The following is a 12,166-nucleotide window of genomic DNA, read 5'->3' on the forward strand; positions in this document are numbered from 1 at the left end:
TTTATTTGGATTATCTTTTTATTGTTGAATTATAAGAGTTTTTCATGTATTCTAGATACAAGTCCCTTGAAAGGTATATAATATGCAAACATTTTCTCCTGTAGCTTTTGTTATTTTCTTGATAATTTCCTTTGAAGCACAAGTTTTTAATTTTAAAGGAAGTTTATTTATTTTTTCTTAAAGTTTTTAATTTTAATGAAGTTTATTTTCCCATGTACTCCAAGGTTATGAAGATTTACTGTTTTCTTCTAAGTGTTTATAGTTTTTAACTCTTACATGAGGATCTGTGATCTAGTTTTAAGTTACTTTTTGCATATGATGTGAAGTAGAGCTCCATATTTATTCTTTGGCATATGGATGTACATTTGTGCTAGCACCATTTATTGAAAAGACTGTTCTGCCACACTGACTTTTCTTGGCAGTATTGTCAAAAGTCAAATTAGGATGTATTTCTAGAATATTCTGATTTCCTATCCATTCATCTAGATGTCTAGCCTTATGCCAGTACCACACTGTCTTTGTTATAGTAGCTTTGGTAGTACATTAGGTTTTTAAATTGGGAAGTACGAGTCTACCAATTTTGTCTTTCTTTTTCAGGATTGTCTTTATTATTCTGAGACTGTTACATTGCCATATAAATATCAATTTCATTTTGTCAGTTTATGCAAAAAAAACTTTTCTGGAACTTTGATAAGAAATGCCTTAAATCTCCAGATCAATTTGAGGAGTACTCCCATCTTAGAAATATTAATTCTTCAACCCGTGAACATGAGATATTCATATTTTATGAGATGAAGATACATTTATTTAGAACTTAAATTTATTTTAATAATGTTTTATGATTTTCAGTATATGAATGGTAATACTTCTTTTATTCAGTTTATTCCTAAATGTTTTATTCTTTTTGATGACATTAGAAATGGAATTGTCTTAATTTCATTTTTTACTTATTTACTGTTAGACTATAGAATACAAAATTGATTTTTTTATGTTAATCTTCTATCCTAAAATTTCACTTAACTCCTTTATTCTAATAAAATTTTAGTGAATTCTTAGAATGTTCCACATATAAGATGAGGTCATCTGCAAATAAAGATAGTGTTACTTCTTTCTTTCTGACCTGGATGCCTTTTATTTCTTCATACTTGCAATAACTAGGACTCCAGTTTAAAGAGTGAGAGTGGACATTTCATTTCTTTCTCCATTAAATATGATATCATCATTTACCATTAAATGATAACTAAAGATTTTTACAGTTGTTCTTTATCTGGTTGAAGAAGTTCCTTTCAATTGCTAAGTATTTTTTTTGTCATGAAGGATATATTAGATTTTATCAGATGTTTTCTCTGTGTCTCATGTGGTTTGGTCATTTAATATATAAACATGGTATAGTATATTGATTGATTTTTGGTTGTTAAACCAGTCTTAAATTCCTGAGATAAATGCTTCTTGGTCATGCTGTATAATCCATTCCATATGTTGGAGAATTCAACTTGCTAGTATTTTGTCTGTCATTTCTATTCCTACAACATGGGTGTGTGTGATCTCTTTCCTTGTAATGATGTTGTCTAGTTTAGATATCAATTAAATAAGTTAGGAAGATTCCATACTCTTCTAATACTTTCTGGAAAAGTTGATGAAGTATTGATACTGATTATTCCTATATATTTTGTAGTATTCTTTATAGATCTTAAGTAAATTATAGTATGTAATATTTTATACTATTGAAGCCCTCTGAGCTTCAGCTTTTTTTTGTGGATTTTTTTTTTTTAAGAGAGAGAGAGAGAGAGATTTTTTAGTTTTCTGTGGACACAACATTTTTATTTTATTTTATTTTATTTTGTTTTAATGTGGTGCTAAGGATCGAACCCAGCTCCCCGCGCATGCCAGGCAAGCGTGCTTCCTCTTGAGCCACATCCCCAACCTGGATGGTTTTTAAATCACTACTTTAATCCTTTTTTTTTTTTACTTGTTTTCAATCTATTCCAATTTTTTAAAATTTCTTATTGAACCAATTTCATCTTAGTTATCTAATATGTTGGCATATAGTTGTTCAACTTTATAAAAGTATGGATAGTATCATGTCAATTTTCTTTAGTCTTTTTTTTTTTTTTTTAGTATTGGAGATTGAACTCAGGGATACTTTACCACTGGGCTACACTCCCAGCCCTTTTTACTTTTTAGTTTTGAGACAGGGTCTCACTAAGTTGCTTAGGATCTCGCTAATTTGCTGAAGCTGGACTCATACTTGAAATCTTCCAGCCTCAGCGTCCCAAGTTTTGGGGATTAAAGGTGTGCACCACTGCACCTGGCTTTTTTTTAAAGAAAGCTCAAACTTAAAAATGTAACCTCATTTGTTCATTTTTATTTTATAAAAAATTATAACAAAGAGGGGCTGGGGTTGTGGCTCAGCCCTAGAGTGCTCACCTAACACAGTCGAGGCCCTGGGTTCAATCCTCAGCACCACATAAAAATAAATTAATTAATTAAAGATATTATATCCAACTACAACTAAAAAAATAAATATTTTTTTTTTAAAAAAGAAAATTTTAACAAAGAATTACATATAAGGACTACTTCCTCAAAAATACTGGGACAATAATAAAATTATTATGTTGTTTTCCTTATGTGATTCTAAAAATTCATGAAAAGTCTTTACGAATAAATAAAAATCTTTTTTATGTCCCTATAGGTTGGTGTCATACGTGATCGTCTGATTCAGTTCGTCTCTAAATTGCAGTTCGCTACAACTGTACTTGTGACATCATGGACAGAAAAGAAGCAACGTCGAAAAACAACTACTATTTTATGTGTGCTCAATATTCTCTTCTCTCCATTCGTGATGGTCATCATAGTTATTTCTACACTACTCTCTTCTCCCTTGCTCCCCCTCTTTACCCTGCCTGTGTTCCTGGTGGGGTTCCCTCGACCTATTCAGGTTTGGCCAGGAGCAGTAGGCACCACAGCCTGTGTTTGTGCAGATACAGTGTACTACTACCAAATGGTCCCCAGCTTGACTGCTGCATTGCAGACTGCAATGGCATCTGGAAATTTAGGTAGGTAAATGGGTTGTGCTTAAGAAAACCTCGGTAATTTATTTAAAGTACAAATAAAAAAAGAAGAAGAGAAAGCCCAGGCAGACATACTAAATATGAAATAAGAAATATATATCTTGCTCCTTATTTGAAGGCATATAAGGTTATAAGACAAAATTTCTTAGGTAAATTTTCACTAAGGTAATTTTATAATTTTTTAAAAAAACTTTTCTTAAATAAATTCAGATTACAGGCCCAATATTGTAATGTGGAAACACATTTCCCCTCAGTATTTACATGAATTTATAATGAGTATATGTCAAATAAATACTCTAGCTTAGATCCATTAAGAGTGAATACTAGCTGGTTGTTTAGTCCCTCTCTGCCTAGTATGTTCTGATATCAATACTCTTGAAAACAAAAGTTTCTTGTTGCATAATTAGGCACAACAAGAAACTCTTATCAGATAGAATGGTTCCCAGATGCCAGCCAAGGCCCAACCTTCAAAGAATAGCAGTCAGTCCTGTACAGTATGTTGTACAAGTACTTGCACAAAGTTTATTTCCATGGCATTACTTGTGAAAAATTATAAATACCTGAAATGTTAATCAACAAGCAAAAGATTACTCAAATTCAATTATATTCATATGCTGAGTTTTGTTTTGTTTTTTTTTTTTTTTGGTACCAGGACCCAACCAATAAACCACATCCCCAGTCCTATTTTGTATTTTATTTAGAGACAGAGTCTCACTGAGTTGCTTAGTACCTGACTTTTGCTGAGGCTGGCTCTGAACTTGTGTTCTTTCTGCCTCAGCCTCCCAAGCTGCTGGGATTACAGGTGTGTGCCACCATGCCCAGCTCATATGCTGAACTATTAATAGCAGTTATAGTGAATTAATTTGGGAGCTGTTTGCATTTAACCTGAGAAAATCTCAGAGATACGATATTGAAAGAAAAATTAAGTTTTAAAAATATTTTTAGGCTGGGTATGTAGCTCATTGGTAGAACACTTGCCTAGCATGTGTGAGACCCTGGGTTCAATTCCCAGTATGGCAGACAAAACAAAAATAAAAATATCTGTATGTTGTAAATTGACTTTTATATAAATAAAATCATAAACATTGTTACATATTTTATGCATATAAACAAAATTGTTCAAAATCTTTTAAAGCAACGTGAAATTGACTTTTATATATTTGTACAATAGTTTCTAATCTGTTGTTTTTCTGAAAAATATATCCTTTAATTTTTATATATTACCATGTATACATTGTCTCTTCCAACTATTTGCAAAGAGCTCAGCTCAGTGACTCCTGATAAACAGTGAATAGTTATTTCTATTCTTGACCTAATGAGAAGGTAGAATTTTGAATCAATTCTAGGTGTGTTATTAATTTTGAAGATTCATATGGCAAAACGAAACAAACTTGAAAAATTCTTTTTTTTTTCTTTTTTCTTTCTAATTTGTTTTAGGTCTCCTCTTACCTGGGTCTCATTATTTGGGCCGTTTCCAGGATCGTTTAATATGGATAATGATTCTAGAACGTGGCTATACTTACTGCTGTATTAACATTAAGGTCAATGTGCATTGTTGAAACTTCTCTAATAGTTTTTATAGTACATGTGTAAAATTTTACCTGTTGTTCACACATCAAACAGTAACTCAAATTGAAAGAAGAATGTCCTTTTAATTACCAGTGAAAACACCTAGTGATTTTTTTAGACATCTTTTAATAAGCACATAATGATAGCTACCTGGTGTTGATTTTAGAATAGAACATGAAAGCAAAATATACTTGCTTCATGACCTTTTTTATCCATATCTAACTGATCATCTCAAAAATGTGATTCAGTAATAATTTTAAGTCATATATGATGTAAACATTCTCAGGTTAATAAAAACCATCTCCTGACCTGTGTCTACCTGCTATAGCCTTCTTCACTCTTTCCTTTAAGAACAAAATACTATATTAGATTTGCTTATTATCATATCTCCAATTTCATTTTTTTCATTCTAACTCTTATTTCATAAGTTAGTCCCAGTTAATCTCCTCTAATGGTTCTTTCTTTTTTTCCTTGACATCTTCACATCAGAGTGTCCCAGAGCCTAGCAGTCATTTGTAACAACTTTACCCTTCTAGTTACTCAAGCCAAAAGTAATGGAATCATGTTTTCCACTTCCATACCCCACATTCACTCTAACAAGTTCTGTTTGCTCCACCTTTAAACTTTTCACAACACTCTGGCTGCCTTCATCCCTTCCCAGATGATTACAATAGCCTCTTAATTGCTCTCCTTGCTTCTGTGTATGCCCCCTACAGTTTAGTCAGCCAAAAGGATCTTTAAACCTAAGTCAGATTATGTCATTTCTCCACTCAAAGCCCTCAGTAGATCTCTTCTTCCATTCAAAATAGAAGCCATGGCCCCAAATAGAGTCCCTAGTCCCTGTTTGTCATTATCTACTACTTTAATTCTCTCACTTTACTCCAGTACACTGGCTCTTCCTCCTGCCTAGAAGTCTCTTCCTCCAAATAATCCCTCACTACCTCCATGTCTGTCCTCAAATGTCATCTTAATCTCTTTCAGCCTTTTTTTTTTTTTTTTTTTTTTTGAGTACTGGGGTTTGAACTCAGGGGCACTTAACCACTGAGCCACATCCCCAGCCATATTTTGTATTTTATTTAGAGACAGGGTCTCACTCGCTTACCACCTCACTTTTGCTGAGGCTGGCTTTGAACTTGGGATCCTCCTGCCTCAGCCTCCCAAGCTGCTGGGATTACAGGCATGTGCCACAGCACCCAGCAACCTTCATATTTAAATTATATTCCCACTCCCATGCCAGCAACCTCAACCCTTGGCTTGCTTTACTTTTTCTTTATTTTTATAGTACTTATATTCTCTCAAAAGCTGATGCATTTACTTATTAGTTTTATTGTTGATTGCGCTTACTCTCAAATGTGAATGTTGCAGGTCAAGGATCTCTTACTCAGGAATATATCCTAAGCCCCTGGAACAGTGCCTGGCACAGAACAGGCTTTAATAAATATTTGTTAAATGAAGAGAGAATGAGTAAATTTTTAAAAACATATTTTTTCTTTTAGTTGTAGATGGACACAATACCTTTATTTTATTTATATGTTTTTATGTGGTGCTGAGGATCCAACACAGTTGCTTCACACGTGCGAGGCAAGTGCTCTTCCACTAAACCACAATCCCAGCCCAAAAATCAGTGAACTTTTTTGTCTTAGCACAGATTAGGTAAAATTTCTGGTGAGCAAAAAGCTGTCCCTTCAGACCCATGTTCTCAATTGTAGTCCCCAAACTAGTAGCATTAGAAATGGAAATTCTTGAACCCCACTCTGAACCTACGAAATCTGAAACTCAGGGTTGAGTCCAACAGTCCTTTTTTGTTGTTGTTGTTGTTGATGAACCTTTATTTTACTATTTATTCATATGCAGTGCTGAGAATCAAACCCAGTGCCTCACACATTCTAGGCAAGAGCTCTACCACTGAACCACAAACGTAGCCCCCACAGTCTTTTAAGAGTGCTCCATATGATTGACTCACCTAACATTTGAGAACCTGTGTTCTAATGTACATGTCCAACTTTAATAAGGAAATTACAAAACATATAAATTATCAAGGACATTTTGATTGTTTTATTTTTAAAATGTTATGATTTAATATTACCTGATATAATGGATCATTTCTTTTGGTCTTTGTGCTTTAAAAATATACTTTTTAGTGACAGTTGTTTTTTTTTTGTTTGTTTTTTAAACCAGTCTGACTTAGACTATGCCATCTTCTAACACTTATATTATACTTTCACATTTACAAAACTTAATTAATCTTCAAAAACCTATGTACTAGGATTCTTTTTCTTTGAAAAAAAAGGAAAAGAAACATGGTAGGTACTGGTTGTGTGCCAGCACCTGGTAGAGCCATGATTTGAAAATGGGTTCTGAAGGCACTGGTAGTTTTGAAAATATAAATTAACACTAATACTAATGATAATAGTAAACAGCAACCTGGTATGTCCTCTTTAAGTCATTCCTTCTAAGGAAGTAATCAAAATGTGTTTAAAATTTGTGTAAGAACATATTCTTTTTTTTTTTTTTAGTTATTGATGGACCTTTATTTATTTATTTGTTTATATGTGGTGCTGAGAATCGAACCCAGTGCCTCATACATGCTAAGCAAGTGCTCTACCACTGAGCCACAGCCACAGCCCAAGAAAATATTCTTAGTTTTCATTCATCAAGTCTTTATTTGTTGCATACTCACTGTGAATGGGTTTAGGCACTGGGGATATAGTTGTAACCAAAACAAAGCTATGAGTTCATCTTGTATTTGGAGGGGATAGACAATAATCAAATAAATCTGTTGTTACTATCCTATTGTCATTTTAAAAACTGGAACAAGAGTACAATTACATAAGTTGTGGCATATTAGTATAATAATTTTCTTACTCTCATAAAGTTTGGTGGAAAACATATTAAAACTACTATATATACTTTATAATTCTAGTTTTACTTTTTTCACCACAAAACATTCTAAGTTAAGTTTTTAATGTGTAACTTGCCTTTTACAGTGTATATAGGCTTTTAAAATTATGTTTGTATTCAATAAAGTTATTTAATTTCTAGTGGAGTTCTATAATTTATAATGGTGTAATTGTTTTTACTATCTCTATCCAGTTTGTATTAAGGTATAGGTCTTGAGTTAAATAACTTTTTTGTCTTTTTTCCATATTTTTATGATGAGAATATACAGGCATTTACAAAACTAGTTGCTATTCTCTATGTAATAAATGATCATAAACTCAAGTATTTTATATTTCCTCTTTAGGGGTTAGAATTGCAAGAAACATCCTGTCATACTGCTGAAGCCCAGAGAGTTGATGAAGTTTTTGATAGTGCTTTTGAGCAAGAAGAATACACAAAAATATGTTCCCTTAATGAACACTTTGGGAATGTCTTGACCCCCTGTACTGTTTTGCCTGTGAGACTATATTCTGATGCCAGGATTGTCCTATCTGGCATAATTGATTCCCATGAAAACTTAAAAGAATTTAAAGGTGACCTTGTTAAAGTGCTTGTGTGGATACTTATTCAGTACTGTGCCAAAAGGCCCACCTTGCAAGAGGATATTCATAAAAGTGAAAGTAAAAGGGAAACACCTCTAGTGATCCTGCCAGCTTCGAATACTTCCCCACGTTCAAAGTCCCCAGAAGACACAGATAGTTTAGATTCCAAAACTTTTGATGACTGGTCTGATGATAATATTTTTGATGATGAGCCAACTATCAAAAAAGGAAAAGAGGGAAAAAAGCAGTTGAAAGATTTTCCAGGAACAAATTTGCCTATTCCAGGATCAGTAGACTCACAGAGGGTTGGTGATCATTCTACAGGTACAGTTCCTGAAAACAGTCTTTACAAAGCCGTTATGTTGGGATACCCTGCTGTTGACAAAGGAAAACAAGAAGACAAGGCATATGTCCCTCTTATGGACTTTAGTTGTTCCCATTCTCATTTACTGAGCTTACCTGAAGAATGGAGGTCTAACTGTATGCCTAAAGCCATAATGAAAGAGCTGAGTTCATTATTTCCAGAAGACTGGTACCAATTTGTTTTAAGGCAGTTGGAATGTTTCTATTCAGAAGAAAAGGCCTCAACTCTACTGGAAGAAATTGCAAAGGATAAAGTTTTAAAAGACTTTTATGTTCATACAGTAATGACTTGTTATTTTGGTTTAATTGGAATAGACAATGTGACTCCTAGTCCTGGTCATATATTAAGAGTTTTCAATGGTGTTTTACCCTGGTCTGGTGCCTTGGATTGGCTCACAGAAAAACCAGAACTGTTACAACTTACTTTGAAAGCATTCAGGTAACTCATTTTGATTATAATGTGTGACATTGTCTGAAAAATGGTATTTTGTTTGTAATCACCTAGAAGACTACTTGATTTTTAATGTTTCTTAAAGCCAATTTCTTAAAAATGAAAAAAAATGCTTAGTATGCATTGTGATCATATTGACAATACACTTTAATTTCTACTTCCTTTGCTTTTTTTAATGTGAAGGACCTAGTTTTCAAATGACTTATTGGATTTCTTCACCTTAACTGCATCATTTCTCCTTTAATTTTTTGTCTGAAATATAGATAATTTCAGTTCAGAGTCTTAAAAATATTGATTGAACAAATCCATTTTCTCTATGGTTCATTTTAAAATATTCTAAAACTGTTTGATTCTCCCTTCTTTTTAGGTATACTCTGAAACTAATGGTTGATAAAGCAAGTTTAGGCTCAATAGAAGACTTTAAAGAGCTGGCCAGCTGCCTTCATGAATATGAAAGTGACTGGTACATTGGTTTAATATCAGATGAAAAATGGAAGGAATCAATTTTACAAGAAAAGCCATGCTTGTTTGCTCTGGGATATGATCCTAATATGGTAAGGTTAAAAATGTTCTTAAATCAGTTATGAAATATTCACACTAATAATTGTATTCTAGCCTTTTGATGTATACATGCACACAAAAATCATAGTTTCAAGACATTTTTAATTGTGACTTAATGATCACAATAGTCCAACCTTAGAATAGCTGTTTCAGAGACAAATAAAAATGTGTAGTGAACATATGAGATAGCAAGTATAAGTAAGTATAGCATATTTGACAAAATAGATCAGATTCCTATACCCAGTTCAAGAGTAAGAATTATCATTTTGGTTTTGACTCCTAGAAGAGAAATTAATTTATAAATGGAAAATTATTTCTTTTGCTGATATATATACTTTATTTGAAGCAAATCTAACCTATGAGAATTTAGAAATACTCGAAATAGGGATTTTTTTTAAAGATTTAATATCTGTACTGCATTTAAAATGTCATTGATTGTGCACAATACGAAAGATTCAGTATTGGGCTGGGGATGTGGCTCAAGTGGTAACGTGCTCGTCTGGCATGTGCGGGGCGCTGGGTTCGATTCTCAGCACCACATAAAAATAAATAAAGATGTTGTGTCCACCAAAAACTGAAAAATAAATATTTTAAAAAAAAAGAAAGATTCATTATTATGAACCTATTGTAGGTTCCAAGCCTGCCTTAGCATGTGAGGAACTCTCTAAGTTCTCTTCCCAGTAAAACTGATGAATAATAAGCTTTATTTAAAAAATTCATTTGAAGCCTGAGAAATAATTCTAAGGGCATAAAGCAAATAAAAGAACACCAATTCAGAAAACAATACTAAAACTCAGTAAGAACTGTGAGATACCAGTATTTGAACAGCGACTGCCTTCCCTCTTAGCAATACAGAAACTGTATTTAAACTGGTACAACCAAGAACACAGGGCCCTCTCTCCCCTCTGCTCCCACTTGGAGGATTGTTTTCTCAGGAAAATCAGGAGTTTAATATTTCTCATCCTGTTTCCTCCAGCCATCTGTTGCTGAGGTCAGACTCTATGTATTTATAGTTGAGGTAAGAATTACTTTCTGGCCAACTCCAGTTGTGGAAAGGAAGCTTTGTCATGTTATCACTGATAATGTTGGATCCCTGATGATCATTGCCTCCTCATAAGATAGAGGTTCTTCACTAAAAAAAAAAAAAACTGGAAAGACTGGGGCTTCTGTTTCCCCTCCACCAAGTGTCTATCTCCTTAAGCAGAAGTGTCACTCTGAACCATGTTACTGTTCCACTTCTTGTCCAGAACTCTGCTTCCCCCACAGATTTTTTTTTCCCCTCGGGGAGAAACAAATCATTAAAGCCTAGAACTCTGAAATTCATCCTGAAAGAACTGATTCGTTTGCAAGTGTGAACACATTAAAACCTAATATGTACTCCAAAGCAATGGAGGTTGTAACAATTACAAGGTATATTCATTAGAGATAAAAGCTAAACTGTAAACTGGCTAGATTATTAGATTAACTAGGGAAAGAAGTAAAGAAGAGCACTCCTGGGATCAGAACAAATGTCAGACACTGATATCAAAAACTTTTCCTTTGTAGGAACCCAAATTTAATGGATCAGAGCAAGTTATGTCCCAGGTTGTTGTTGCAAACAGAGTAACTACCTGGCAATCAGTGGAGTTTAACAGCTATGTATAACTATTTAATGAAGATAGCTCTCCCCAAACCATTGCCATTCCAGAGGAGCAATATCTGAGATGTTAAATGGTAGGGTTAGTAAGGGATGGGAAGGAATTTACTCACAAAAGTAATATAGCCATTCATTAAACAAAATAGTACATAAAAATAGCAAGTTCTGGGGTAGGGAGTAAGGAGTATCAGTTACTCAAGTCAGCTTTTCGCCATTGTGACTTAAAGACCTGACAAGAACAGTCATAGGAAAAACGTTTATTTCAGGCCTCACAATTTCATGGGTCTCAGTCCACAGATGGCTGACTCCATTCCTCAGTGCCTGAGGTAAGGCAGAATATCATGGTGGAAGGGTGCAATGGAGGAAAGCAGCTGGGGACATGGCTCTAGGAAGCAGAGAGAGAACTCTGCTCAATAAGGACAAAATATAAATCCCAAAGACATGCTCCTGGGGACCCACCTTCTCCAGCTACGCCCTCCCTGACTAGTTACCATGCAGTTAATTCCTGTTGTGGAGGATGTTAACATACTCCCATAACCCCATCATTTCACCTCTAAATTTTCTTACATTATCTCACACACGAGTTTTGGGGAGACATCTCATATTTGAACCATACAGAGTTTCCACAGTGTTATCTAAGCCATTCAGTTTTCAACAAAAAATTATAAATTAAATGCAGCATGTCAGTAGATACAGAAAATTTTAAAAAAGGAAAAGAAAAATTTACTAGAGAGGGCTCACTGGTAGATACGAACAGGCAGAAGAAAGAATTAATGAACTTAAAGATTTTAGGTTGATAGTTGTACTATCCAAAGAATGTTAAAAAGGAAGATAACTTCAGAGAAATGTGGAACATCATAAGTTGCACCAAAATGCACATAACGTACCAAAAGAAGGAAAAGAAATTATCCAAAGAAATAATGGCTGAACACTTGCCAAATTTATTAAAAACATTATGCCAGAAAGATAACAATTATGAACATATATGCAGCTAACAACAGAGCAGTATAATACATGAAGAAAATCTGACAGA

At 33.8% G+C, this 12,166-nt stretch overlaps 1 protein-coding gene across 5 annotated transcripts in view; it reads left to right on the forward strand.

The window, feature by feature from the left end:
* Positions 1-12,166, forward strand: part of Pcnx4 (pecanex 4) — a 46,848-nt gene that overhangs the window by 13,723 nt on the left and 20,959 nt on the right. For all 5 annotated transcript variants that reach the window (XM_078050002.1, XM_078050001.1, XM_005322756.5 and 2 more), the window contains 4 exons: positions 2,693-3,056; positions 4,509-4,612; positions 7,885-8,924; positions 9,304-9,490. In XM_078050002.1, coding sequence (XP_077906128.1) covers positions 2,693-3,056; positions 4,509-4,612; positions 7,885-8,924; positions 9,304-9,490 — 1,695 coding nt within the window. The remainder of the gene's footprint in view (positions 1-2,692; positions 3,057-4,508; positions 4,613-7,884; positions 8,925-9,303; positions 9,491-12,166) is intronic.

The sequence above is a fragment of the Ictidomys tridecemlineatus genome, chromosome 5, assembly GCF_052094955.1.
Source record: "Ictidomys tridecemlineatus isolate mIctTri1 chromosome 5, mIctTri1.hap1, whole genome shotgun sequence".
NCBI classification, from domain to species: Eukaryota; Metazoa; Chordata; class Mammalia; order Rodentia; family Sciuridae; genus Ictidomys; species Ictidomys tridecemlineatus.